This window comes from Scophthalmus maximus, chromosome 5, assembly GCF_022379125.1.
Source record: "Scophthalmus maximus strain ysfricsl-2021 chromosome 5, ASM2237912v1, whole genome shotgun sequence".
Lineage (NCBI taxonomy): Eukaryota > Metazoa > Chordata > Actinopteri > Pleuronectiformes > Scophthalmidae > Scophthalmus > Scophthalmus maximus.
In genome coordinates this window covers 13,861,743-13,887,744 of record NC_061519.1, presented here as the reverse complement: position 1 = coordinate 13,887,744, position 26,002 = coordinate 13,861,743, and the positions used below count along the sequence as shown (strand labels likewise).

At 41.6% G+C, this 26,002-nt stretch overlaps 2 protein-coding genes across 5 annotated transcripts in view; one reads left to right on the top strand and one right to left on the bottom strand.

Annotated features, from left to right (window-relative positions):
- The window catches only part of mast3a (microtubule associated serine/threonine kinase 3a), a 27,687-nt gene extending 9,523 nt beyond the window's left edge, over positions 1–18,164 (bottom strand). The window contains exons 1-12 of one of the 3 annotated variants that reach the window (XM_035634059.2): positions 18,007–18,164; positions 16,455–16,486; positions 11,635–11,723; positions 10,841–10,913; positions 7,977–7,997; positions 7,726–7,804; positions 5,004–5,161; positions 2,871–2,946; positions 2,385–2,594; positions 1,164–1,265; positions 731–863; positions 149–234 (exon numbers count right to left, since the gene is read on the bottom strand). In XM_035634059.2, coding sequence (XP_035489952.1) covers positions 149–234; positions 731–863; positions 1,164–1,265; positions 2,385–2,594; positions 2,871–2,946; positions 5,004–5,161; positions 7,726–7,804; positions 7,977–7,997; positions 10,841–10,913; positions 11,635–11,723; positions 16,455–16,486; positions 18,007–18,045 — 1,098 coding nt within the window. In that variant the 5' untranslated portion in view covers positions 18,046–18,164. Of the gene's footprint in view, positions 1–148; positions 235–730; positions 864–1,163; positions 1,266–2,384; positions 2,595–2,870; positions 2,947–5,003; positions 5,162–7,725; positions 7,805–7,976; positions 7,998–10,840; positions 10,914–11,634; positions 11,724–14,375; positions 14,826–16,454; positions 16,487–18,006 lie in introns of those variants that run through there. The other 2 variants (XM_035634057.2, XM_035634058.2) reach the window with 2 other exon arrangements.
- On the top strand, positions 14,197–26,002 carry LOC118310793 (growth/differentiation factor 8). 2 transcript variants are annotated; one of them, XM_035634090.1, is made up of 3 exons: positions 14,197–14,341; positions 23,696–24,046; positions 24,649–26,002. In XM_035634090.1, the coding sequence occupies exons 2-3, from the start codon at positions 23,707–23,709 to the stop codon at positions 25,440–25,442; spliced, it is 1,134 nt and encodes a 377-aa protein (XP_035489983.1). In that variant the 5' UTR covers positions 14,197–14,341; positions 23,696–23,706; the 3' UTR covers positions 25,443–26,002. The 2 variants fall into 2 exon arrangements, with proteins under 2 accessions (XP_035489983.1, XP_035489982.1); XM_035634089.2 differs by lacking the exon at positions 14,197–14,341 and having other exon boundaries at positions 23,568–24,046.

Below are 26,002 nucleotides of genomic sequence, written 5' to 3'. Positions count from 1 at the left end.
AGGGTTGTTTTGCTCTATTTCTAACGTATTGCTTATTTGAAAACAACTTCCACTGCCTTTACGATTTCTTCACCCACCACCACTGTTTATTGTCAAACCCATTTCAAGTCCATTAAATCAGTCTCGAATGTTGAAGGTAAGCTTTTACCTGCGTGAGCGTCGTCTCTCCAGTGTCATCAGACTCTCTGCTGGCCGACCTGTGACTTGGGCTTGTCTGCTCCAGATGGACCATCTCTGTAACAGCATCAGGCACGCACATCAAACACTATTCAGCTTAAATAAGCTCAAGTGAGGACAGTGAAAGTTTATTCAACTGCCTGCATTTAAACTAATGGACAAATGATTCTCAATAATACAAAATCAGACAGCTGTATTCGTAGCATATTTAAATTGTTGGCATATCTTTTAATGTGATAATGTGTGAGTTTAGTGTAATGATTCATGGCATCAAATTCTCTACTTTGTTCAATGTCTGTGTGGAAAGCAGTGTTGGGTTTTGATGATCTCATTGAATTAATAGAACCAAAGCAATAGAGCAAAGACACAACCTGCAAGGACTATAGGATTTAAGTGTCAATGGCTGCACACTTGAACAAAGTAAATACTGTTCAATGATATGATCATGCTCTAAGGAACATGGAAACAATCCGACATTCATCTAGCACAAAATATTAAGTGCAATTCAATTTTAAAGAAATTATTGAAAAATGCCTTGATGGAGTAGACAAACCTTCCAGGGGATCCCTGTTGAGGCCGAGCTGGCTGATGATGTATCTGGGAATATCAGTCTTGATGCCCTGGCCAACCTTGGCTTGACCCTCTGCCACTTCCAAACGTTGGTAAAACTCCTCTGGATCAAACTCCTGGAGAAGAGCAACAAAAGCCGTGTTGTGATTTCAATGCATTTTTTTTTTATTTTTTTATTTTTTTTACACATTATTATTATCCTTCAAGTCAAACTTGTTGTTGGCTTATTCCAACAACAACAGCAACTGTGTTATCATTACTGCAAAAACTATCATTACTACAGCATGTCATCAAGTCACCTGTCATAACTGCATTTGAGGGGACAGATGGTTTTATTTAAGGCTCTAAGCTGGTGAACACAACGTTGATGTTGTGTCGCACTTATAATCGCTACTTTGTCTGCAAATGATTCTTACCAGACACTCAAGGAGCCTGGCAGGCCTGGAAATAATGATGAGAATCTTCTTGACCAGTTTGGTGATGATGGTCACCTCCTCGCTCTCTGAACGCTCGTACGCCTGATCGGGGAAGGACAAAGGATGATGGATTATTACTGCAACTTAATCCAATTGGCAGCAGCCAGGAGGCAGCGCAGCTCATCACAGAGGCTGTCGGCACTTTGCTCTGGCTCACATTATTTTTAGCATCCATTTCATCTTCCTACATTATTTGTTGTTGATTCATGTGAGTGTGGCTGGTATTTAGACATCGTATTTATGCTCATTTCTGCTTGCTGCCTTTCAAGGTTAATAAATAAAAGCAAATACTTGCGAATACACTTTATTTCGTCTCATCTTCTGCATATCTTAGTCTAACATTGGCTTGCCTTGGTCAAACAACAGGTACAGAATGTTTTGCAGAGTTGGTGAAAGAGTCAGTCAGAGTTCAGAGTCAGAGCTACAAGGTTTGATTTTAAAGGTACAGAAAGAAAAACATCGCTATGAAACAGCAACTGTAAATCCAGAGGAAAAACTAGCGAGCGCAGGGACAAATTAAAACATATTATCATATGACCATATGGGACCATTTGCTATATGGAATCATTTGCTTAAAATAAACTTTTCTAAGATGAGAAATGATGAAAAAATAATTGCAAATGTGGTCTTGTGGAAATTATAGACAAAAAAGTGTATCCTTGTTGGTCTGTAGTGTAAACAAAGCTGCTAGGATACTGGAGGAACACCGCAATGAGCGTGTTAGCCAATTATGGCACTATTAGAAATGAACTCATTGTTAGATTATCCAACTTTCTGAGCAAAAAAAGAGAGTCGTTCGGAATCTGAGTCTGTAGCAGAGGCTGTAATCTGTTTCGCAGAAGGCAGCATTTGCTGCCGTAAAAATCTTGGTGGAACAGTTGTGTAATGAATCATTATGTAATAAAACGCCTGACCAAGACACAAATCTATGTAATAATAGAAAAAGACAATACTATCACTTGCCAATGACCAGCACCAAATGACAGTCAATCAAACAGGCAAATTAAATTTAATATTCCCACCGCAGCTACAGTATAGCATGCTGTTTTGTCCCAGAGGGCAATCTGAGCTGCCAATGGTCAGAAATCGAAGGAACAAACGTGGATGAATGGATGAATAACTAACTGTGAACAAAAAATGTGTATGTTTCTTTTAAGTCACCTCGTGCAGCAGCTTCTCCAGATTCTCCTGCAGCTCCACAAAGTACCTGGAGGTGACCAGGCCTTTCTGGGACTTGTCCAGACAGTCTCTGGCGAGCTCCAGCAGCTGGTGCTGAATGAATCCCAGCACCCCGTCAGCCAGGGGCAGAGCGGAGCCCGGGGAACACTCTGCAATGATGTCAAGCAGCCGACCCTCCATCTGGGCCGTCGCCTGGAATACAGACGAAGATGGAAGACTTCATTTAAAACGCTGATGGCAGTACTGTATTAAATATTACTTTAAATCCCAGCGGTGAGTGACTGAAGATTTTGACTTTGCCAGGAGCATTAAAATCTCCTATCCTGGTTTCCATGCGTAAAAAAAAAAAAAGCTCATGCAAACAATTGTAGATCGTCATTTTGCATGAGGATACATTAGCAACACTGAAAATCTTTAGTAAATACAGAACAGAGGGAGAGAAAGGGACAATAAAAACACTGACTGTACCTTAGGAAAGCGTTCTTTGTAAACATGATTCATCATGACAATCTCATTGTCAAATGTTCCACAGGTCCGTCCAGGGCTGGATGAGGACCAGGCAAAAAAAAAACAAAGAAAAAATAAATCAGAAATACCTTATAACAATAAATAACTCAAAAAAAATTTATGTCAAATATATAATTTATGGATGGTAAATTTGAATCATATAAAACAATAGACTTGATACGGGGATGGAGAGGTGATAGATAATAGAGACCCATAATACATGAGCATGTGTAAGTTAAAGCATATGTTCTTTTGAAATCAACAGACAGTGATATACTGATGCTGTGAAATGTCAACAATGAAATTGAAGCTACACAACATCTATTAATATCTTATGAGTAAATTCCAACTCAAAGTGTTTACTGCCATCCCAAGTCATAAACGCAGCACGTTTGAAAATGACCCTAACGTGATTTAGATCAGTTTCTCGTCTGCAGTGTCCGTGACCACATCTGTTGTGTGCATAGGGCTTCAGTTACGAGAGGGCACCTTCTAAACTGTCCATACACGTTACAAATCAGTCAACTGTCATCACATGCATTAAAAATAGAAGCCCTGGGCGCCCCAATACATCATACACTACAAATAAAAATATCAACATGTGATATTTCTTGGGAACCACAACAGTTGCACATGCAGTGTGATTTTATCTGAGGGAAATAGCAACCGTGAGGCACCTTGGGAACTATTTGAGGGCAATGAGAAATGCTTTACACACCCACTGGAGCTATTTTGGAGCAACGTGGACACTTGTCAGTCATCTATTTCTAGGGTCAACATGTGAAGTAATTTAGGCGTGTTTAATAGCATCGCAGAAATCTGTTACCTTTTTTTTTTAAAGCTACACAGTCCAACAGTTCAGCTGGAGGAGTTTTCTCTCCGTTGTCATTATTACAGGGTTTCTGGAATCTCATGTTTCATCCCCGGACAGCGGATGAGCAAAGACAATGCTTCTTTGCTGGATAAAGAAGTCTTTCTACCAAGCATTAACTTAAGTAATTAGACCAAAAAGTCGTCAATCGTTGTCAAAAATTCTTCTCAGCCTTCAGTCAGTCAGTCAGTGTGTGTGTGGCATAAACATGTCACAAAAATAAAAACATTTTTGTAAAGATTCATAAAATAGAGCGACCTCACTCCAACACCACCAGAGCTATTTAGAGGCTTATTTGATGAGAAAATGCTTTACTTTAATCCAGGGGATTACCAGGAACCAGCACATACACTTCTTCCAGAACCACATAAAAAAAAATTATCCCACCATATTTACATCCTCCGAGCCAGTAATTCAATATCTATAATCACACATTTAAGACGCTAAGGAACTTTGAGGTCTACTTTTGTCATTTCCAGGCTGAGAAGCAACCTTACCAAGTGTGACATTGCTTTTTCACATTTCTTTTTGCAGCTCTGCTTATAAGGTGCACACTGAGGTTAACTGCAGGCTGATCAAGGGCTGCAGTGCTGCAAACTGTCAATTTCATCTCTCATAAATTATTTTTAACCTATGTTTGGGTAAGCTGTTGCATAAAAGAGGGAAATGCACTTAACTGACCCACAGAAATGATGAGTAAATGTTAGCTAACATGACAATGCTACTGGCAGAGAAGACGCTTCAATAATGAAACATTCAAATGAATAACTTTTTTTCCCCTACCTTTTGTTTTTTTTATAGCGTTCACGCTCATGGTATTGATGTTCAGCAGGTTAAGATATTAGTTACCTATTTACCTACAGGTTAAAATGAGGCATTTTAACCAGAAAGGCTAACATGGCTAACACAGAAGGACAGGTGTGAGGCAGAGGTTTGATGTTTTTGTTAAGATGTGAGCAGCTCCTCCACTTCTTTAAAACCTGTTTATAATAGTTTGTTAAATATGAAATCATTATTTTTCAGAGGTGTAAGGGTGTCATTTTAATGTGACCATAAAACCCCTAAAGAGCTGTGTCTCTTTGGTTGCACCAACTCAAATCAAACTTATTCAATGACATCACCTCTTCTTCCAGTGCAGTTCTGTGTTATGGAAATGTTTTTGTAACGATAGCAAACAGTCCATAAATCTGCACGGTATAGTTAACTGGATGATACCAAGCTACCTGAGACTGCGTGAGCGGAGTCGGACAGGGGCCGAGGGCTGCGCTCCTTCTTCGTCCGCCACGCTCTCCGTACTCCGGAAATGTTTGAACAGGAAGTGGAGATCATCTTGTGTGGGCTGGAAGGGCAACTGGTGCAATAGCTCCTGGGAAGAGGAGGACTGTGGAGGGAAAAGCACAAAGCGTAGAGAGAGAGAGTACAGTGAGATGGGAAAAGTTATTCTCAATATGTGATGAATATAGTTAAGTTAATAACTCACTTATTCCCTCTTTTTGTCTGCTTTTATTGGCATTTGTATCTATGTCAGGTTTTGCTAGTGCAGCTTTGATGATATAACATCCTGTGTTTTAAGGCTTCCTCTGATAAGTCACAACGCTGCTCTCTCTCAGAATCACTCATTATTCTGTTAAAACTCTGAGTCTTAAAGGCTTTTGTGTTCCTCCATAGATCTGAATTAGACGTAACACTTAACAAGGGCCTGCAGAGACAGGCTGCAGCAAAGTAAAACACCATAAATCCCCTTTTTTTTTACTTTTAAAAGGGGACTCTGGGAGATTTAGTGTTCTGCTCCCCTGAAGCAGGATTTTTCCTTTCCTGCTGCAGTATGCCCCGAGGAAGGCAGCAACAGCTGTTGTGTTGGCCATGCATGCATTCGTTTTCTCTTTCCAAGCCAAAATGTGTGACACGCAGCCTGGAATTTATGAGAACTCCCATCTGGCTGGGATCTTGTGTTTCACCAGAGGAAGAGCAAAGGGAAGAGTGGCTCATCTTACTGTGGGACGGTGAAAAGTCTAACAATTTTTTTTATGTAAATTTAAAAGAGAGAAAATAAACCGAAAGACAGAAAAAGAAAAGCATGAAGGAAGAGTCAGAAAACAAGTAAATAAATAAATGGGGAGCAAGACACCCTGATAAGGAAACTAGAGACATGTCAGAAGCGAGTGAGAGCAGAATAAAGAGCTCACTGACAGCGAGCCTGAAAGGGCCATTGTGTGAGGAAGGGCTGACCTCACTGACTAAAAGCCATGTGGTTGGCCATAGAAAATTACAGCCGTGACAGAGGAGCTGGGTTTTGTTTTTCTACAACCAACTGCAGTTTCACTAATGACTTTGAGGACAAAAATCTCAAGATAGTCACCACAGAAACAGTCAACAAATAAGTGATGGGTGTAACTGGGCGACTGGACACGCTCTCCCCCCCTTGACTTTTCCTGAGAGGAAAGGCCGAGGGAGAACGTATGAGGTGCTGTGCAGTCCCTTCTCATTCGTGATGTCAGGCCGGAAAAAGAAAGTTTGCATATGTACAAGACCCGTGTTGTTTTAGTGATAAGACTTATTATTCCTGTACTTTCCCTCGGCCTAAAGGCGTGAAGCTCAGACTGAAGCTCAAATCGTTTGGTTATGAAGTAATTTATTCAATGAGAATGGTCACATGGTGAAACATTAACTCAAGTGTGTGACTTTCCAAAATCTATGAATTCTTTATTCTCTCTTGAGTTTCACCACATATACAGTTTATGGAGTAAAATTGTGTGTATTTTATATGTCACTGTTATGATCTTTAATCATAACCATTCCTGTGTAAATCATTCCCACATCCAAGGATTAAATTATATTTCCTCTCTGTGGTGGAAATAGTAATTAAAGGCAGATGATGGAAAGATGTATCATCATTGGGTACGTCCTGTTATAGCTGAGTCATTAAAGGGTATTACATCAAATGGTTTGCTTTCTTAGATTTATAATGACAGAATGTTGATATAATTGTGATGTATAATATTTCTTGTACGATGCTCGACATGTATTCAACATAAATGTTTGTACACTTTAAAATGAACCAACACAAAAGTAATCTAACATTTTGTGAGTATAAAGACATAAAAAGTCAATCAATATGTTAACAAGATTTATGAGTCGTTTGTTTTTGAATCGCATCCAAGAGTCAGCTTGTTTTCCAGATCTTAAATTCTGCTGCTCTAACTGCAGAAGTCATTTAATGCAAATAAAGCTGCTTCTTGCCAGATTAATTTAGCAGGTCTCATTTTCATAGCAAAGTGATGATTATCACTCAAAGGTCTCTAAATCATCTTATCCCATTCATTAAATTGAATTGTTGAAACTAACGAGTGTAGAAACATTGTGGGGCACAATGTGGAAGAAAACATAAGGAACACACAGAACAGAAGGGACCTAAGTCAATGAAACTATTAGTTATCAACACACCAATTTCATGTAACTGCAATCCCATACTCGGGTTTCAACTCTCTACTCATTCACCTTTATTTCTAAATAAGAGCAGGCAATATAACGTTATCCGTTACCTAAACCTCAAGCTGGCGAGAATAAGGTAAAATAAATCTGAACAACATGGACAGGTGCCAAAACATGCAACTCCCCTATAACATTTTCATTTCCACAGGGATTCGAGTTCATATCCAAAGATCTGTTTTGGCTGAAGGAAGATCAATCCAAAAACTATGCTTCAAATAATAAATACGGTTCCCATCCTTCATGTTGAGTTGTCACAGTTGATCTAAAATATGGTCCAGGTGCAGAGCACTTTTTAAAAGATTTTTACTCCAAAAAGACATCACAGCGCTGTAATCTGATTGATACAGTGAGAATAAGTTAAACAGGAAGCTGCATGTTCCCATGACAGATGTTGATCATCTGACAAATGAAAGGACAAGAGGGGAGGACGACACAGCAACAGACTCAGCTTACAGATACTGATGAACTGGGTGCGTTGGTGCAGTATCCTGATGAGGGAACTGACGCCACAGACCACCTTCGCCCGTCCGCCCTGCAGAGACAAAAACAGTTGCATACTGCTCACATCAAACCTTCATGAGTCCTGTTGACTCACTCAAATCTTCAGTTACATCTTTCTACACCTGCAAATCTCATCGAATAATAAGAACAAAATAATCTTCTCATGCAAGTTTAAGGACTTGGAGAGTTTGCCATTTTCTTACCTTTCAGTACGGGCCAGCTGGCTGCTCAAATGCAACAAAAGGGGAAGACACAAATGGGGAAGGAGAGAGATGCGGAGAGGACCAGGGGCAGGGTGAGACAGAAAAAATAATAAGTTTAATGATAGTGACAGAGTGAGTCTGGCTGTCAGAGTCACAGTCCTGTTTTTCTGTCACAGCATCACATCTGCTTTGGCTGAAACACCTGCCAAGATACTGCAGCACTGATAGCCACAGTCAGTCGGCATGTGATTCTCTGACACACACACACACACACACACACACACACACACACACACACACACACACACACACACACACACACACACACACACACACACACACACACACACACACACACACACACACACACACACACACACACACACACACACACACACACACACACACACACACACACACAAGCTAGACTGATACTACATACAGAAAACCTCAAACTTCATGTGTGAAATTTCCCCTTGTAACGGCGCCTTGATCATCACTCTTCCCTACTTCTCTGTCCAACATGAAACTTTAAGGACCTGGCCCCTAATTTCTTTCACCCATTCAATCTGTGGGGACAAGAATGGTCGAATGTTTTCTTGCAGATACCAGTTGGTAACAGATTGGTTAACATGGCATTGTTCTGCTCTAAAATATGAGGATTGGTGAGGCGTATAAGACTCAAGCGCTTCATATCGGATATGAATTCTATCCATTATGCGTGAGTAAGACTGTTAGTAGGTTGTTGTATCAGGGTCCTTCATGGCTTGAGGGAATAGAAGATAATTTGTAATTTGTTTTAAATCGATGTTATGGGGATAAAACAAACATTGTGGTCCAGCTTGTTGGCAGTCCCCACTGACCAAGGTTAAACAAAACCTGTTTAATGGTTAAGATGGAGCTGTAGTTAAACCATCATGCCTCTCTCCTGGAATGGTTCCTTACCATGTTTTTACTTCATTTGAATCAAAAGAAAAAATTTTGCTTCTTCTTTTTTTTTTACTATTTGCGCTACTCCATGTTTACATGAAAACAATAATTGCACAAACAGCAGGGCTGTACAGCTTGTGTGAGTAACAACTAAACCCAGTGGAGTTCTCAGAAGTGCAGTCACAGCATCTGTCTACACACTGGCAGCTTTAAAAAAAAAAAAAAAAGTCTCAATAAATTCAGATGAGTCATGCAGCCAATTCTATCAGGAGACGTCCCCTCTCCATCCCTGTGCTCATGGTGCAATATGCTATACTGCACTGCAACAATAATCACTGATTCACTACACGTGATGGTTCATATTAGCAGCGTGAACTGTACATTTTAAGTAGATTCAGTTTATATGTGTAGATGTGTATAACCATCTCCTTTATAATGAGCATACATGTTGCTGCTGTTACGCCGCAATCTCCTTACTAGCAAGTAAATAACACTCTATATTCTTCGACTGGACCAGGATGACAATTGCATCTACTGTTCCTTCCCGAGGAGTCTTTAAACAGTTGCAAGGGGCGTGATGAGAAGGCGACTCTGAAACTTTTCCCCATTATCACAAGAGTTCTAAGTTAATAGTGTGTGCACCGACTTGCCCCCTTAATTGGCTCAACAAATCAAGATCCATGTCCAGCAAGTGGCTATGGCGCCTTTCAGCTGGTTGGACTTGTTTGTCCATTGCCTCATTTTCATTACAGGGGAGAAAGGGAACAAGTCGGGGCATGTTCATTAACCATACCAATGCAGATTTCCTCCAGAAAGCACCACAGTACTTCAGTTATTTTTGTACTTTGATTAAAAAGGCTGTTTAGAATAAGAGAACAATGATGATGCTCTATTTAAATCGTTATGAGCCAGGTCCTTGCTCGGTCGAGCATTAACCCTGGCTACTTCCAACTCTCACTGATGGTTCTGGTTAATGCCGTTGAAAAAATTTAGAGTGGAAATGTATTTTTCGTGGCATTTAATTCTTACGTTTTGAACTTCAGCTGTATGCAGTTTTATATGATCACCTTTTTACCTGTTATTCTAGAAGGAGTGGGAGATTTTATATCACAAATGATGGTGACCACGTGATAAGATTGTGACATTTTATGACATTTAGACTCAATCCAACAACTTTTACAAACCAAAAAGAATAATTTTCTTCCCCATGGCTGCCAAATTATATCACATCTATCATACCGTCTCATGCACGAGGTACAGTGTATTTGGAACACGAGCAGCGAGGCAGATGAGGAGCTGGTGCCAAAAAAAGGCCTTGTCGTCAGCAGTGTGACAGAAGGTTCTGCTGACAAGAGTCAGATACTAGTTATCTCTAAACTTCTGGAGGTAACACAGCATACCTACAAACTTATTCAACCACCAAAAAAGGAGGCAACTGATGGATCATGGCGAGAGTATTTCACACAGGTCAATACGACCCCGCTCATCTGCATCTCACCAGGTCCCAAAATGTAAACAGCTGCTGCTGCAGCTAAATAAACTATACAGGCAGCAAATGATGGAAAGAGGTGAAGGAAGCAGTCATATTCCATCTAGCTAAGGATGTGGTGCCGTTGAAAGCTGCGTTCAACGTTGGATTTAGGATACTGATGCAGTATTGGGTTTCATGGTTCAAACAAACAAGTCCAGAGGCTGGTTTGAGTCTGGATATGCTCTTATACATTATGCTCTTATCCATTTAATGGATTCGTAGGAAAAAAACGCCTCAACTCATATAAAAATTTGTTTGTGATTTGTTTTGGGGGGGTTTTCCGGATGATCACCCATTTCTGTTTTCTAGTATATGCACTGGATAATGAAAATATTAGTGTAGTAAGTTGGCTGAGCAAGAGTAGCATAGAACAAATCCATATCACATTTGAGTTGGTTCTTACCTGCGGGCAAACTGGAAGTTGGCAGAGGTGCTGGCAGAGACATTTCTGGGGCTCTCCGATGGGCTGCTGCCTGCTGAAGATACCAGAAAACAAGCGGTTACAAACTCTGAAAAGGATCAGAATCTCTAAGAAATGACATATGACTGCTCTTCACTGGGTGTCACATCCCCTTTTTGTGCTCAGTTTGAAACATGCTCAGTGATCACAATCATGATTTTGCAATCTAATGTTTGTCATCTTACGTTTCAGCTTGAAGCTATTGAACTAAATTACAGCAATGCACTCACAGAAGTAAAGTCTACCTAGCTTAACAAAGAGTGTCAAGTTTCAGTAGAAAGTCCTGTTGTTGATAACACCACATACTCTTGACAGTGTCATGTAAGGCTTTCCATGCCAGTCCCTGAGGGCAAATCACTGCCACACGCATCAAGAGATACACTTTTAAAAAAAAAATGGAAGCAGAGAATGAATCACTCTTGACATCAGGCAGATGGATCCAGGAACGAATAGCCGTGAGGACGCTACATGAAACTATTGTATGTTTGATGCACTATAATGTGAGAGTGTTATGACATGCAGCATCACAACAAACACAAGTTACAAGATAAAAATACATTACAGTGATCTCCTGTCACAGATGAAATGACTCATCCCATCAGCTTATCTTCACTCACTGGGATTTTTTTCCCGCCATGTGACCATATGTAAATGCTCGATGAACTCTAAATTCTCATCACCAAACAATATCACGCACCAAGCCAAGCAGCGACACAACGGAAAAACAACATGAGTACCTGTGGCAAGTGGGAGAGGTGAAAGCGGTCGTGAGAGCGTGGGCGACGTGGTCCCTACCGCCAAACTCCTTCTCTTGTTGTTACGCGAACTGTGAGGAGGAGGAAAAACAAACAGAGGAGATATAACACATGCAGTTACAAACACAAATCACACCGAGGCACGTTGTTTATTATTTATTTTATCAGAGCAGTAAAAGTAAAATCAAACACGGACGACCTATGAACTTGCATTGTTTATCGCGACGAGGAAATCACTGATAACTGTGATGGCACTAGCAATGGTGTGTATGCATACACACACACGTCATGTGTAGCTAGAAAAATGTTGATATGTAAATAAACACACACAAAGTATGTATTGTGTTTCACTTCTGACTAATTCTTCCTGTTCTTCTACTCAGAAAAAAATTATTCTGACCACAAAATCTCTCCAAACGATGGAAAAAACTAAAATAAATCAAATATCCAATAAACAATGAGGAGTATGAACTATGTGCAATGGTATTACACTAAAGAATCAATGACAGCGCGCTGATGTCTGGTGTATCTACAGGAATTTCCGAGTGGAAGATTACAGGAAACTTATACTTGCACCGTTGAGAGCCCCTGATCTGATGGCGCCTGTGACATAACTGTGCAGGCCATAACATACAGTCGCATAGAGTGTCATGATGAAGCAGTTAATTTAAAGATCAAATGACGTTCAGTGTTATTGTCTGTATTGGGCTGTCGATGCACGTGTGATAGTGTGTATTGTGGATCAACGGGTGTGGCAACAATTGCTTCAGGGTGTCGGACCAGGACACTAAATTTGTACTCAGGTGAGAGTGCAGACAAAGGAGGGATGCAGGTCTATCGTTTAGACTGTTTATCTAGATGCAGTTCAGCATGTCGAATGCAAAGTCCATCACAGTTTCTGTATATATGTATCTGTGTGTGCTATAATTCAAAGATGGGATTCTGAGAGGATTCACTACCTGTTGTATGCGATGAGATCAGAGGAGTGTGTGTGTGCCTATGATCACTGCACAAACTGGGATTGGGTGATAGGATTTTAATTAATGATTATCAAGAATTGAATGAACATTCAAACTGTGCAACATGTGACAGTTACTCACTAATCAACAAGCATTTGGTAAACAAGAACGGCATCAACAACACAAATCTAGCAAGTACCCAATGTACCAAACTGTAACTCACAGAATACTGTAACGCAGGCTTGGCCTTTTTTACAGTACACCAAGTGCTATTTGTGCTATTGTCTTCCTTCAGAATAGAATTGGCTCTGCCTTTTAAGATTGTTTTTGCACTTGGTGTAATGCCATCACGCTCGCCGTTTCATCCCGGCAAAGACGATGCCATCTCTCTTTCTCTCTGGCAGTGACCTAAAATAATTGAGGGGCTGAAACGACAACAGAGCCTGACATTTCTGGGTCGACGCTGAGGCAGATTCGCAAAATGTATGACCAAACACTATTTTAGTCTAATCAGAAAATAAACAGACCACCCTTTCACTCTATAGAGCCCGATTGTGTGAAGGCATCGCCGTATCACAACACAATCACGTGCGCTTGATCAACAGTTAGCAGTGATAAGGCTTCTCATAATTGAGACCCGACAACAGTGGTTTGTTGTGCGTGCTGCAGGCAGCCATGCAGCGTGATGGCTATAGGCCACTGAGATGTAAGGCCTGCGAGTTTCACGTGTCTGCTGATGGTGAATGGGACGCATTTATTCCCCCGAGCTGCAGTGAAAGCCATGCTGTGCTCAGTGGGCTGCATGGCTGATGCACGATGCCAAGCTACGTGGAAAAAGTGGGTAATTTGACATAATTTGGACTGGGGGGGTTAAAAAAAACAACACAATTTTAAAAGGAGGATATGACAGCATATACTCAATTAGCAGCAGCTATCGCAAATGTATTGAATTGCAGGATCACTGCCAAAAGAAAAAAATACAAATATTAGCACAAATATTTGAGGTTATTACAAAGAAGATGTTGTTTGAACCTGTCAATAATTACGGCAAAGTCACTCACTGATGCCAAAGGCACATCGAGTCCTTACAGGGCAAGGAAGGGAAGACATCTCACTGCCCTACTCAGTGAGGACTGATATATATATATATATATATATATATATATATATATATATATATATATATATATATATATATATATATATATATATATATATATATAGTCCCACCAACCACACCAGTGTATCGATCGACACTGGGACTTTGTGTCGTTTTATGCGACAGCTGGTAGCAGACAATGCAGTCTGCCCCCCCCCCCCCCCCCCCCCCCACACACACACACAGACAGACAGACAGACAGACACACACACACATACAGAGACAGACAGACAGACAGACACACACACACACACCACTACAACGGCCACGTTTCTGTCGGAAACAAAAACTAGGGCGGATGTGACAGACACGTACAGTAACGCACCGTGGGCCACCGCAGACACCAGTGACATTATCAATCCGAGCTGAACACCAGACACGCCGGGGGGAGTGGGGGGGTCAAATAGCTCAACATAAAAATCGTTCAACAAATCGCCTTTCGTCGCACAGCGGACGTCGCAGCTGTGCGGGGAGCCGATGACAACCGCAGGCACAGAGGACGCGCTCGGTTGGCGGCGGTTCGCTCACGACTGTGTCGAGTTTGTCTGCTCATTTTAGGAGACGCATAAAGGTTAGTACAAGGAGACGGGCTGTGACGCGTTTACCCTTTGGTTCTTTTCATCATGGCCCCGGTCACAAAACTAGTTTTGTAACTCGGCAGCACGGTCCAATAGTAGTTTTGGTCCGACATGGCGGCGGTGGTGGTGGTGGTGACCGATAAAGCCAATCCAGATACGAGAGGGATCCTGCGGTCAGAGCGGGAGCATCGTGCTAGTCTCTCCGGCGGAGTTGTTGTTGCTGGTGGCGGTTAGCTAGGCCAGGACGCGGTGTCCAACGGCAGGAACTCCATCCAGCTTCGGTACAAACTGACCCCAGACCCACGACACGGCAGCTCTGTGGTGCTGGGCGACGGCCATGTCCGCTCCTCCTGGCTGTCGCCGGCTGCAGTGTCCCCGACGCGGTCGGTCTCCAGCGGGACGCGACGCTAGCGAAAATATCAAGAGTGATACAAACTTTCCAGCAACAGCAGCGTCAGCCGCACCGCGCATGCGCATCAGCGCGCGCCAAGGGGAGGAGGGAGTAATGATGCCTTCAGGCGCTATCGGAACGATCGTGATGGCGACCAAAGCACGAATGAACCACCCGGGAATTTGACTGGGGCGATGTGCATTTTTTTGTCATAACAAAATCCCAACATTAGTTGCGTGTCTACACTTACATGTCACCAAAAATGATCAATGTTAACCGCGAACCGCGAGTCGCATCATGTTCATGTGTCAGTGAGGGAGCTTCCTGGTAGCCGCGAACGTTGCATCCTGTCGCCAGGGAGCTTTGGGATCCTCTTGAAAATTTTATGGATTTCAAAAACAGCACGTTCCTATGAGTTAAAGCAATTTTCTTACATTTTAAATCAATATATTAAAAAGCATGGATATTCAATATAATGATTCATACATGTGATGTGTTTTATTTTATTTTAGTAATAACACATGATAATCCCAGGATACAGTCATCATTGACAACTGTCCAAAATTCATTGTCCACCGGTGTCATGATTTGACATGGTGTAAATTAATTTCTCTTTTAACTACATTAACACAAACAGGAAGTCGATTAATGGGTTTCTGGTTGTCCAGCCTCATGGGCTTTTACATGATAGAGAAATCTAAGCAAAGCAATGAGATTACAAATAATTACCACAGACACAACAGTGGGTGGGGGGAGGGGGGTGTTCTCACAGAGACAACATTCATCTTTAGAAATGATGTGAAAATATTAAAAAGCTACTTAAATTATATTAAATATTCTGACCACTCCGATTTATGCCTTTGTTTCAGAAACCTAAGGGGGTAAAACTGTAGGTGAGCAACACAATTGGTTTTTTTCTTAACTATTTCACGTCCTTTGATCTCACAGCTATTATCAGCTGTATTTCCTGTGAAGCTGATATTTCTTCTGACTTATTGACAGTGGAACAATTGTGGCCGAATCTCTTCTCTGTCACTTAAAAACAAGGGAAAGTCCCTGAACAGGTTAGAGTGAGTAAAAAGATGTTGTGCTGAGTGGGCCGCCTCCTGTGTGAGCAGCAAAACTCACAAGCAAGTTCCTTCATACTGATCACATGTGTCACATCTCTGTTACGAAACAGATGATCTGTTAATGCTGTGTACATTCTCCAATTAATCGTCAGCTGATTACACTTCTGAATTCTGGACAGGAAAATGATGGCCGTAAAAACACTACCACCGAGCAGTTTCTTGCTCAGCTTGCTTGCTCAGTCGAAGTATTTAAATACATCATCACATGAACAGATTATTAACTCTGTTGCAGCAAACTGGTTCAGGCATCAGGATAAGCATGGATTTTTTTGCTGTGAGGGAGGGGCCGCCTATTGATTGTCACTTACAGAGAAGATTTCCTGCACACAGTAGCTCTTCCTTCTTTATAACATCAGAGATTTTTGCACCTTATGTCTTTCAACTCCGAGTCAACCTGTCTGAGCGGAGAGACTGCTCTGTCAGGCAAGTCTCATCCGCAGTTTGAGAGGTTCCTATATTGAGATGCAAAAAACGACATGCATGCACAACAAACCTGGCCGGTTGGTCTGGTTTGAAGAGGAGGGAGGGCAAAAGGAAAAAGAGACAGACAGTGAGACACTGAATAGGTCACTTGATCAAACTTACACATTTCCCCTGCGAGGAAGACTCAGTTCTTTCTGGAATAGAAGAGATGGGAAAGATTGAAATCAGAACAATTTCCCAAAAGAATATTGCTTTCTTACGTTGCTGTGAAATGCAGATATCAGCTATTTTTCTCATTCAGCAGAGGGGTTTGTTGTTTGGTTGGAGGGCCCATATGCATAAGTTCCTTATCGGGGGATTTTTAGTTATTTTAGTTTCTGTAGAAATGAAAGCACATAACCTGCTCAACAGACAAACATAAAATGTCTGTTGAGCTAAGGCTACAGCATGTTTTTGTTTTTTTCCAGATGGATTTCCCTAAATACTTACCCTTTTCTGTCATCCCCACTTATCTTCTTTTCACTGCAGTATGGCCTAGTTTCCTACACGACAAGTGGGTCTTCTCATCGTTTACCGGCAGCGATGTACAAATCCTCACTAGAGCCTATGGCTACTGAGTTTGAGCTCAGGCGACTGCAAAAACTGCCCTTGCCAATCAGGATTTGAAGGACAGGGAAGGGAGGCACTCTGTTAGACTGAGATTGGCCTTGTGCGCAAAGTAGTTTTGATGAGCACTGATTTAATCCCATATCCCACAGGATTTAATCATATCTCAAGACAGTCCATCTCAGACAGTGATCCGTTCGTGTCACGGTCAGATACTGCGTTTAAACAACACTTCAGAGATGTTAAAGCCAAATCACGAATCAGACCCTATCGCTTTGTGGAACAGTACTTAATGAAGACTAACATTATGAATAATTTCATCATGGTGTTGATTGTTAGTATACAGGGCTATATATCACAGGGCGGCATTTGAATCTACATTGAAGATTAATGCCCGGTTAAAAGGAAACCAATTACTGTAATTGAATGGGACCACTGGGTTTGGGCTGATGAGCCTTTCATCACAAACAAAACATCACTTCCTCTATATCAGACCTGAGGTAAACAAAAAGCAAAACAATGCAGCTTTCACTACTTAATTCATGCAGAAACACACATGAATGAACTGCAGAGGGGGAAAACACTTGATTATTCCCACTCAGGGTATCTATGAAAGATAAACACGGTACCCTTGAGACGATCACAGGGACATGTACTGTATCTCTGTCGGTCAAAACGCAAAAGAAACCTTTTTCATTCTGTGCTCCTGTCACCAAGGCAACCGGCTTCACCAACGCACCAATGGGGAGCTCCGAAACATAAACAGATCAGGTGGCGAGATCAGCTCTGCTCTGTAGCCTTCAAATTCATACACTGCATTGTGTGCACCAGATGCTTCAATTCCTATAGGCTGGTGGTGCTGTGCCAGGGCCTGGAAGTAGACACGACCGGATAAATCATCGACAACAACCAGAACGACGTCATTATCGCAGGGAGTGAATAATAAAGGTGTGTAAAACAGATCATTTTGACTGTCAAGAGCTCCGACACCCAAAGCAATTGCTGGACAAATCCCTCGCTTATCACCATCATACCATCACCATCATCACCATCACCATCACCACCATATCATCCCCGTTTGCCCCGACGCACGACAGTCCCGGTTTACCTGTAGACCGCGGCGTCTCAGGATATTGGGTTCATCCATCACTGAAGAAGTCCCCGAAGCCGATCCCCGGTCAGTCAGCCCGTACTACGCGCCGTCCTCTCCTCGGGAGCATGCTCCACCAACACCAACACTGCCACCTGCTCCTCCTCCTCCTCCTCCGCTTCTTCTTCCTTCTCTCCTCCTCCTCACCCGGGGCGAGCTGCTCAACCGGCTCAGAAAAGTCGGTCAGAGCTGATCAGCTGATCGGAGGAGGTGGTGGGTGCATGGGGAGGGGTCGTTAACATATATGAAGGGAGGGGGCGTGTTGACACCACCCTCTCACTTAAAGGCTATTCTGTGGACAAAGGCAAAAAAAAAACCCCCTCTGGTTTCACTGTTTCACCTGAGGGGCGTTGTGCAGGTGAAGGACCTCACCACCTCATGTCCTAGATAGAGGATTAGTCCACACTATTACACTGAAGCCCTCCAACATCATGTGCACTGCACTTGTTTCTGTAAGCTCACTGATATGATGTGTCCCAGTCAGATGCATTCACCAGCCATGTGCACTACACCCCAGTGTAAAAAAATAAAACCTCAAGAGAGAGAGGATGAAGAACAATTGCGCTTTGAAAAGCCCGAGCTGAATAGCAGTGATTGATCCGTGTCTGGCACCCAGCAGCACCGTGGGAGGTTGTTTTCTTTGCCATATCCAACAATGGTTATTCTCTTGTCCAGGGCTGTCATGTGTCCATTTATGTAACGCAGATGGACATGAAGCCTCCCTTGTTCCCCCGCGAAGTTCCCTGTATATTTGAGAAAGTGACATATATCTGATGGAAATCAGGCGTTTACAGAGTGTGTTGGGCTGAGCAGTTAGATGTCACTTTTAGGTTTTCAAGGTTTGATTCAGCTGACTGAACCTTGTGTGAAGTGCATCTGCAACCTAATGTATCTTGAGTAGAAAACAATGGTTATAATACAAATATGTTAATAATGATAAATGCTTTGTTCTCTGTTTCTCTGCCTTTCTCTGGTCAGACCATACCTACCGTGTTCTTCCCTTTCTTTTTGTGATTGCTTTATAGCGTAGCTTGTTTTTGTCTGGTTTTGGATCGGTCGTTTCACTTCATGAAGAGACAATTAAACAATACAACACATATTTGTCAGGTTTATGTGCTGCACAAGTTGTGCCACTAGCCATTTAAACACTATTCACTTTAATCAAAAATGTATTCTGCATTTTTAAACAGTGTTTAAAATCAAAATGTAACTGTAACAGTGTTCTGCGCCGTGTATGTTTAATGAGTGATCTGTTAATCAATAGTTTGTTAAAACTTTTTCTGTAAAGTTTGGGTTGTGTAATGCTATACATGGAATTCTTTATTTCACATCTTTCTCTCTGACAACAAACCCCAATGGCTGCAATCTGGCAAAGAAAAGATCAAACAATACTGTAATATAAATGGTAAATCGTGATATAATAATTGTGTTATTTTTTCTGCAGATCAGTGTTAACATGCTTATTGTGTATCTGTATCGCATGTTTTCGCTGAGTACTTTCCTTGACCTTTTACCTTTTTTTCACCAACAAACAAAATTCGAATCCATGACAAAAGTTATGATCAGCTTCTTGCAAGGAAATAATTTGACAAGTTAGTGGGCGCAGACCACGTGTACAAATCTCTAGAGTTTTGTTCTGCAGCAGACTCATGCTGATAGTTAGGATCTATGAATGCCCAGATGGTGAAGCCACTGTGTCCTTTAACCTTGCTCCCTCCATGTGATCCAGCAGAGGTCATCTTCAGATGCCTCACACTCATTAGTGGAACCAATCAGGCTTGAAAGTCAGCTCCTCTTTTTTTACAGGACTATTTTCACAGTGGTTTGTGTTTCCTCTTACTCCGTGTTCTCTCAAAGTTGACTGTCCACTCCCACGTTTCGGACAATCCAGCCATTCAGATTTAGGGATTATATAACCCCCACAAAAAATAATATAACAAACATAAAAAAAAGAAAACTCAAGGTTACTAATGTTTGTTACACTGATCCAGTTTGAATCGCAAACCTGGTCATTTCTACGGGACCAACCAGAACCACGGAAAAACCGCGCTGACCTATTTTACATCCGGAAAAGAAAATGCCTTCACATACTTGCAGGTATTCTCTCCCTCTCTCTCTCTCTCAAACACACACACTCACACACACTCAAACTCACACACACACACACACACACACACACTGCCTGGAGACTTGTTAATCTTGAGACCAACATGAGGTCCATATTAATGTGTGAAGTTTTTCCTGCTCCCTCTGACTCAAAAGAAAGCTGTACCTTTTTAATCATCATTCTGTACTGTAGCTTTAGGGCCACAAGGGGGCACAATGCAGCTACATCTACTGTGTGTCTATGACAACACTGTATGACCTGTTATCCTCGCATTTGCCAAGTCCAACCTGCGTAAATTCCAGCACAATTAACCTAGAAACACCAGATTCTCTACCCGTTTCTCAGCACATTTACCATGAAAAGTTTCATCCATATTTATCTATCTGTCCATCTATCTATCTATCTATCTATCTGTCTGTCAGTTTATCTATCTATCTATCTGTCTGTCTGTCTGTCTATCGATCTATCTATCTATCTATATATCTATCTGTCTATCCATCTATCTGTCTATCTATCTATCTATCTATCTATCTGTCTGTCTGTCTATCGATCTATCTATCTATCTATCGATCGATCTATCTATCTATCTATCTGTCTATCTATCTATCTATCTGTCTATCTATCTGTCTGTCTGTCTGTCTGTCTATCTATCTATCTGTTTGTCTGTCTGTCTGTCTGTCTTTATATTTATTTATCTATCTATCTATCTATCTATCTATCTATCTATCTATCTATCTATCTATCTATCTATCTATCTATCTATCTATCTGTCTGTCTCTCTGTCTGTCTGTGTCTATATTACCTTGCCTCTTGTGGGTTTCTCAACCATCACATTGTGGACTAGTGCATGTTCAATTCTGTGACATATACAAAACATAATAGCGTGGAGTAACACAAAAAGCAAACACAACAATTGTTACATTACCTGTGTCCTGTGTTCAATATAGCAAAATAATGTCAGTACAGAACTTTGACTGTTTGTCTTTTTTTGTGCAATGCAAAATCAGGTTTCAAATTGATTTTGTAATGTCTTGCCCAAACTTAAACATGGAACCAGCGTCTACAATACATTTGGATAGAGTAAACTTGAATAAATCAAGTGAGATTAACCAACCTAATTTGCTACCGGAGGCATAATAAAATTGTTTTCAAGATATGCAATACCTTTGATTTATCTTAGCAATAACAAAACAAGTTGGACTCACAGTTAAAAATCTGGCACTCATAACTCGTAACTGATGAATAATACGTTGAATCAGTCTAATTTGAATGAAATATTTTGATTAGACAAAAATGAAATGAGAAAAAAGGAGAATATTATGTCAGCCGGTCACATTATGATGGAGTGGGGACCTATGTACACATTAAAATAAATTCAATTCAAAGTATTTCCTTTACAGTGAAAGAACAAAAAAGGAAAAAGAAGAAGAGGAGGAAGAAAATGATGACATTGTAGTGTTCGTTGTACTATTCATTGTAATAGTGCAATGTCATCGTCTTCGTCATACTTTAGTGTTCAACATTGTTACCAGAGGTGTTTTTGAGACACAGTCTGTCCGGTCTGTGGTTTTCTACCCTTTCTTGTTCCCCTCATGCGATGAAAGAGATGCTGAGAAGAAGAAGGGGGAAGAGAACGAGAGTCTTCCATGACAGTCCAAGCGACGGTGCCAGTTTGCATGAGTCACTTTACACCTTTCACACACCTGAAACTTGCATGGTAGGCTCACCTGTTTCATCACTTCAGTGACTCAGTGCTCAGAAATCCACACGCTCCACACGGTCGGAGGAGAAGCTCACATCTCGGGCACCATGTCATACTCGAATAAAAGAATATCGGCATAGTTTTTTATCTAGGAAAAAATATTGTTCATTTTGTGACATATTATATATACAGGTATATATTAAAAATTTCCAATCGCTTTTTGGCATTTATTACTCGTGAAGCTTCTTTACAGGTTGCATGGATGAAGAGATGTTCAACAAAAGATTGATATTGCCTTCTCAGATTGTTTGCATTTGAACATTTATTAGAGAGGTAAAAGTTCATCACTTCTAATGTTAAAAAAAACAACATCATTTTGTGCAGCAAAATTTTTGTTAGCCACCTGTTGACCTCGCTGGTTCATCCTGTAACCCCTCCTTTGTTATTTATTGTGTGAGCTTTGAATTATGACATTCACTATATACTGATTGATCAGTTTTATTCCTTTATCATTTCACTGTATCATAATGTACATATAAGTACTTGATTGAACTTTAAATTACCCTCTTATCAAATAACACTTTTACTGTCTGGTAACAATATTATCTCATACTAGACTCGAGCTCACAATAAACTCAATTTCAGGGACATTTTTTTTTTCCATCCATGAAAAGATTGATAAGTCAGCTGCTGCTGCGGTCGGGAATGTCCTCAAGTGGAAGGAAAAGGGTCAGTGACACACACGGCCACATAATAGTGTGGGGAAACTACTTTGTAAGCAAGCAGTGTACTGATCCTATTCACTGATAGAAGAGAGGATTTTCACATAATCGGCTGATAACCATTTGGCAACACTCGACTGTGAGGACGCCAATGTAGCCCGTGTTTTGCTCTTTGGTCTGGAGCAGCAATCACCACTGACAGAGCAGGAATGCTGCTCTTTTATCCCACACAGAAGGCCGTACAGGTTCACAGATCAGATACGTTTTCATTCTAGTTTTAATCTTCAAAAAATAGCGCTCAGTCAGTCTTTGACACGCGCCTTACATTCGCTGTGTGATGATGTGATTAGTTTGATAATAGTCTCTGATAACTTTCATATACTTTTTTGTTTGAAAATTGTTTAACTTGTAAGAAGGCATTTCCTCTTTAAAAACAAACTGTATCCTCTTTTTTTTCCCCTTTATTTACCGCCTGCTGACACTGTGTCGAGGTCTGGGCTTCCCAGATTTTAGCAACGTTCTGGCAAATCTCCATTTCCCTCTATGGTCGTTGGCTGATCCTGACCTTTGACCGTACTGGGCAGGATTAAAAAAGGAACAGAGTCACAGCCTCAAAGGAATCAATAAACCATCACATTATCATTAATAACCCTGGAAGAAGCGAATGTAACTGCCCATTGTACCTCTATTTAGAACTGGTCACTGTAAGACATATGTTCATCTGTTTGATTAAGTGACGCATAACTGGACAATCCTGGTGACGTAAGTGTGCAGAGGTGCACACTACGACCTAACTAAATATCATCCGGAAAGCCCTTTTTTTTGACCTTTGTCTCTTCTTTCACTTCTCAATAAAGCTAAAAAAAAAGAAAGAAAATTAAACTTAAATTCCCGGATTTCTCATTCTATAGGTCCCATAATACAATGCTAAGACATGTTGCCACATAATGACATATGGCCTGTGCTGAGCCCATCACAGGCTCACCTGACTCACCTGACCGACCAGGGGTGTGGCAACACAGAAGCTCTATAAATAAAAGCATGTGAAGAATTTCATGCGTGACATGGACAAACCCCATCCACTGAGCTGCAGCACTCTCAAACTGAATCTGACAGGCGGGCTCACCATGATCAGACCAGGCGCACTCCATCGACTCATCTCCTGCACGCTGCTGCTCGTCTCCTTCTCCGGCTCAGGGGAGAGCCGGCCTCACCTGGCCCACAGAGGCGCAGGGGCCAGGGCGGGCAGCCAGAAGGCCCTGCTTTTGGAGGCGGTGAAGACGGGGATCCTCAGCTCATTGGGTATGGACAGGGAGCCCAGGCCGACCCAAAAGGCCACGGAGCAGGATATGAGGAAGATGTTTCAGCTCTACACAGAAAAATTGAGAGAGACCAGAGGGAATTCCAGCCAGCCAATGAGCGAACCCAGGCAATCCACAATTTCTACGGTTCTCTTTCCAGCCACAGGTGAGCTATCTGTTCAAAACACTTGGGCCTAATTTAACAACTGTCACACTTGAGAGACTGATGTGAAAAGCCAATTTAAGTCAAGTCTGAGTGGGAGTGGGAAGGAATGTTTCATGACAAGTTCAAGTAATATTGCTCAAGTTTACCTTTTGTACTTGTGTTGTTATGAAGACCATAAATAGCTCCTGTCCCTATAGCCCATGCTCCAGCTAAAGATCTCAGACTTTCTGTAATTTTCCTTCAGACTTTAAACATATGTGATTGGTTAGGAATAGAACCTGGGCCCATCAACAGTCATGTAAACAAAGCAAACACATACCAACAAGCTTTTAGAAATCGTGAGCATGACAGGCACGCCTTCCACATGCTTTTACTCTGTGAACAAATTTTTATTTAAGTCGTCGGTAGAAAGCAAAACAATGGCAACAAAGAATTTAAATTTAAAATAAAAAGGGCCAACCAAAGGCCACATGTATTTTTATAAAAAATGCTTTTCCACTGTCAGGTGTCCATGCCACGGTGTTTCCTGAATGTGCTTTTTGAAATCATCACAGGTTATTGCCAACTTTGTCTCTAACAGTGTGTGTGTTTGTGTGCTTTAGTGGAGCCAATAAAAGTGCATTGGAGAGCAGAACACCCAGCGCCAGTTCCACGTATGCAGTGGCACAGAGCTGTTTTCCATAAAAACCAATACATCAAGACTGAAGTGACGCTGGCTCGTGCAGAGCTGAAGATTTCCAGGCAGATCTTAAATGAACCCACACCAGTTCAGGCCGCGGTAAGACAAGAGGTGAAAGTTAAAGTCAACGGCACCAAGCCGATGAACTCTGCTGGCTGGACACACATAGACTCTCTGGTTCACGACGACGTCTCCACCACTCAAGATGTGATGCTGGACCTCAGCCCTGAGGTGGAGGAGTGGATGAGAACCGATGGTGGTCAGGCTCTGGTTGTGGACGTAGGGATGGTTGTGGCCGACAGAGACGCCCTCAAGGCGAACCCAACCATATCTCTGGAATTAGGCCTCACGCAGCCCAAACCGGCACCGAGGACGCGGCGCTCCAACAAGGAGGACGACTGTGACGAACAAGGATGGTGCTGCCGGAAGTCAGTCACTGTGTCCTTCAAAGACATCGGCTGGACGGACTGGGTGGTGGCCCCGGAAGAATACACCATGCATTTCTGCGACGGCACCTGCCCCCACAACTACAAGCCAGCCAGCATGCACACGCAGGTGAAGTCTCGGCTGCACCAGATTACCAAGGGAGGGACGCCTCGCCCCTGCTGTGTGCCGGCGGCCTACGAGCCCATGGTTCTTATGCACTACGACAGCAGGGGAAATTTAAAGCTGACGCCATTCGACGACTTCATTGTCAGTAAATGTCACTGCGCCTGAGGGGAGGAAAACAAAGTTACTTATTGTGAATCCTAACGTTTGGGAGAGCATTTCCACCAGGGAAATATATGTTACATGGTGAAAACAAAACTGACTGTTCTTAAATGAACATTTAATCACATATCTCCATCGGTTAAATTCGAATTGCGGTCATCCACTTGTTAATTTTTATTTATTTTTTGGAGATTGAAAAAAAGGTGTTGCTGCTGCAAAGCCCCACGGTTTCATTTTGCATTGGGGATCAAACAGTGGATCTGTTCATTCATATTTTTGCCTTTAAACATAGTTATTTATTTTAAGTTCTATTTATGGTCCTATTTGTGTAATTCTGTTGTTATTGCTGTTGTGTTATGTTACAAGTAGGATGTACTATTTAATTATATGATTTCTATTGTTTTAAGAACTGTATTGTTTCATGAAACACGTGGTTAAGATATTTTTTTTGTCGTCAACATTTCAATAATTATTTGCCCAAATCAATGCTCTGATTTATTCTCACTGAGCTGTTGCACTTGAATGTATCAGCATGTACATTTCATAATAAATATACAAGCATGGTA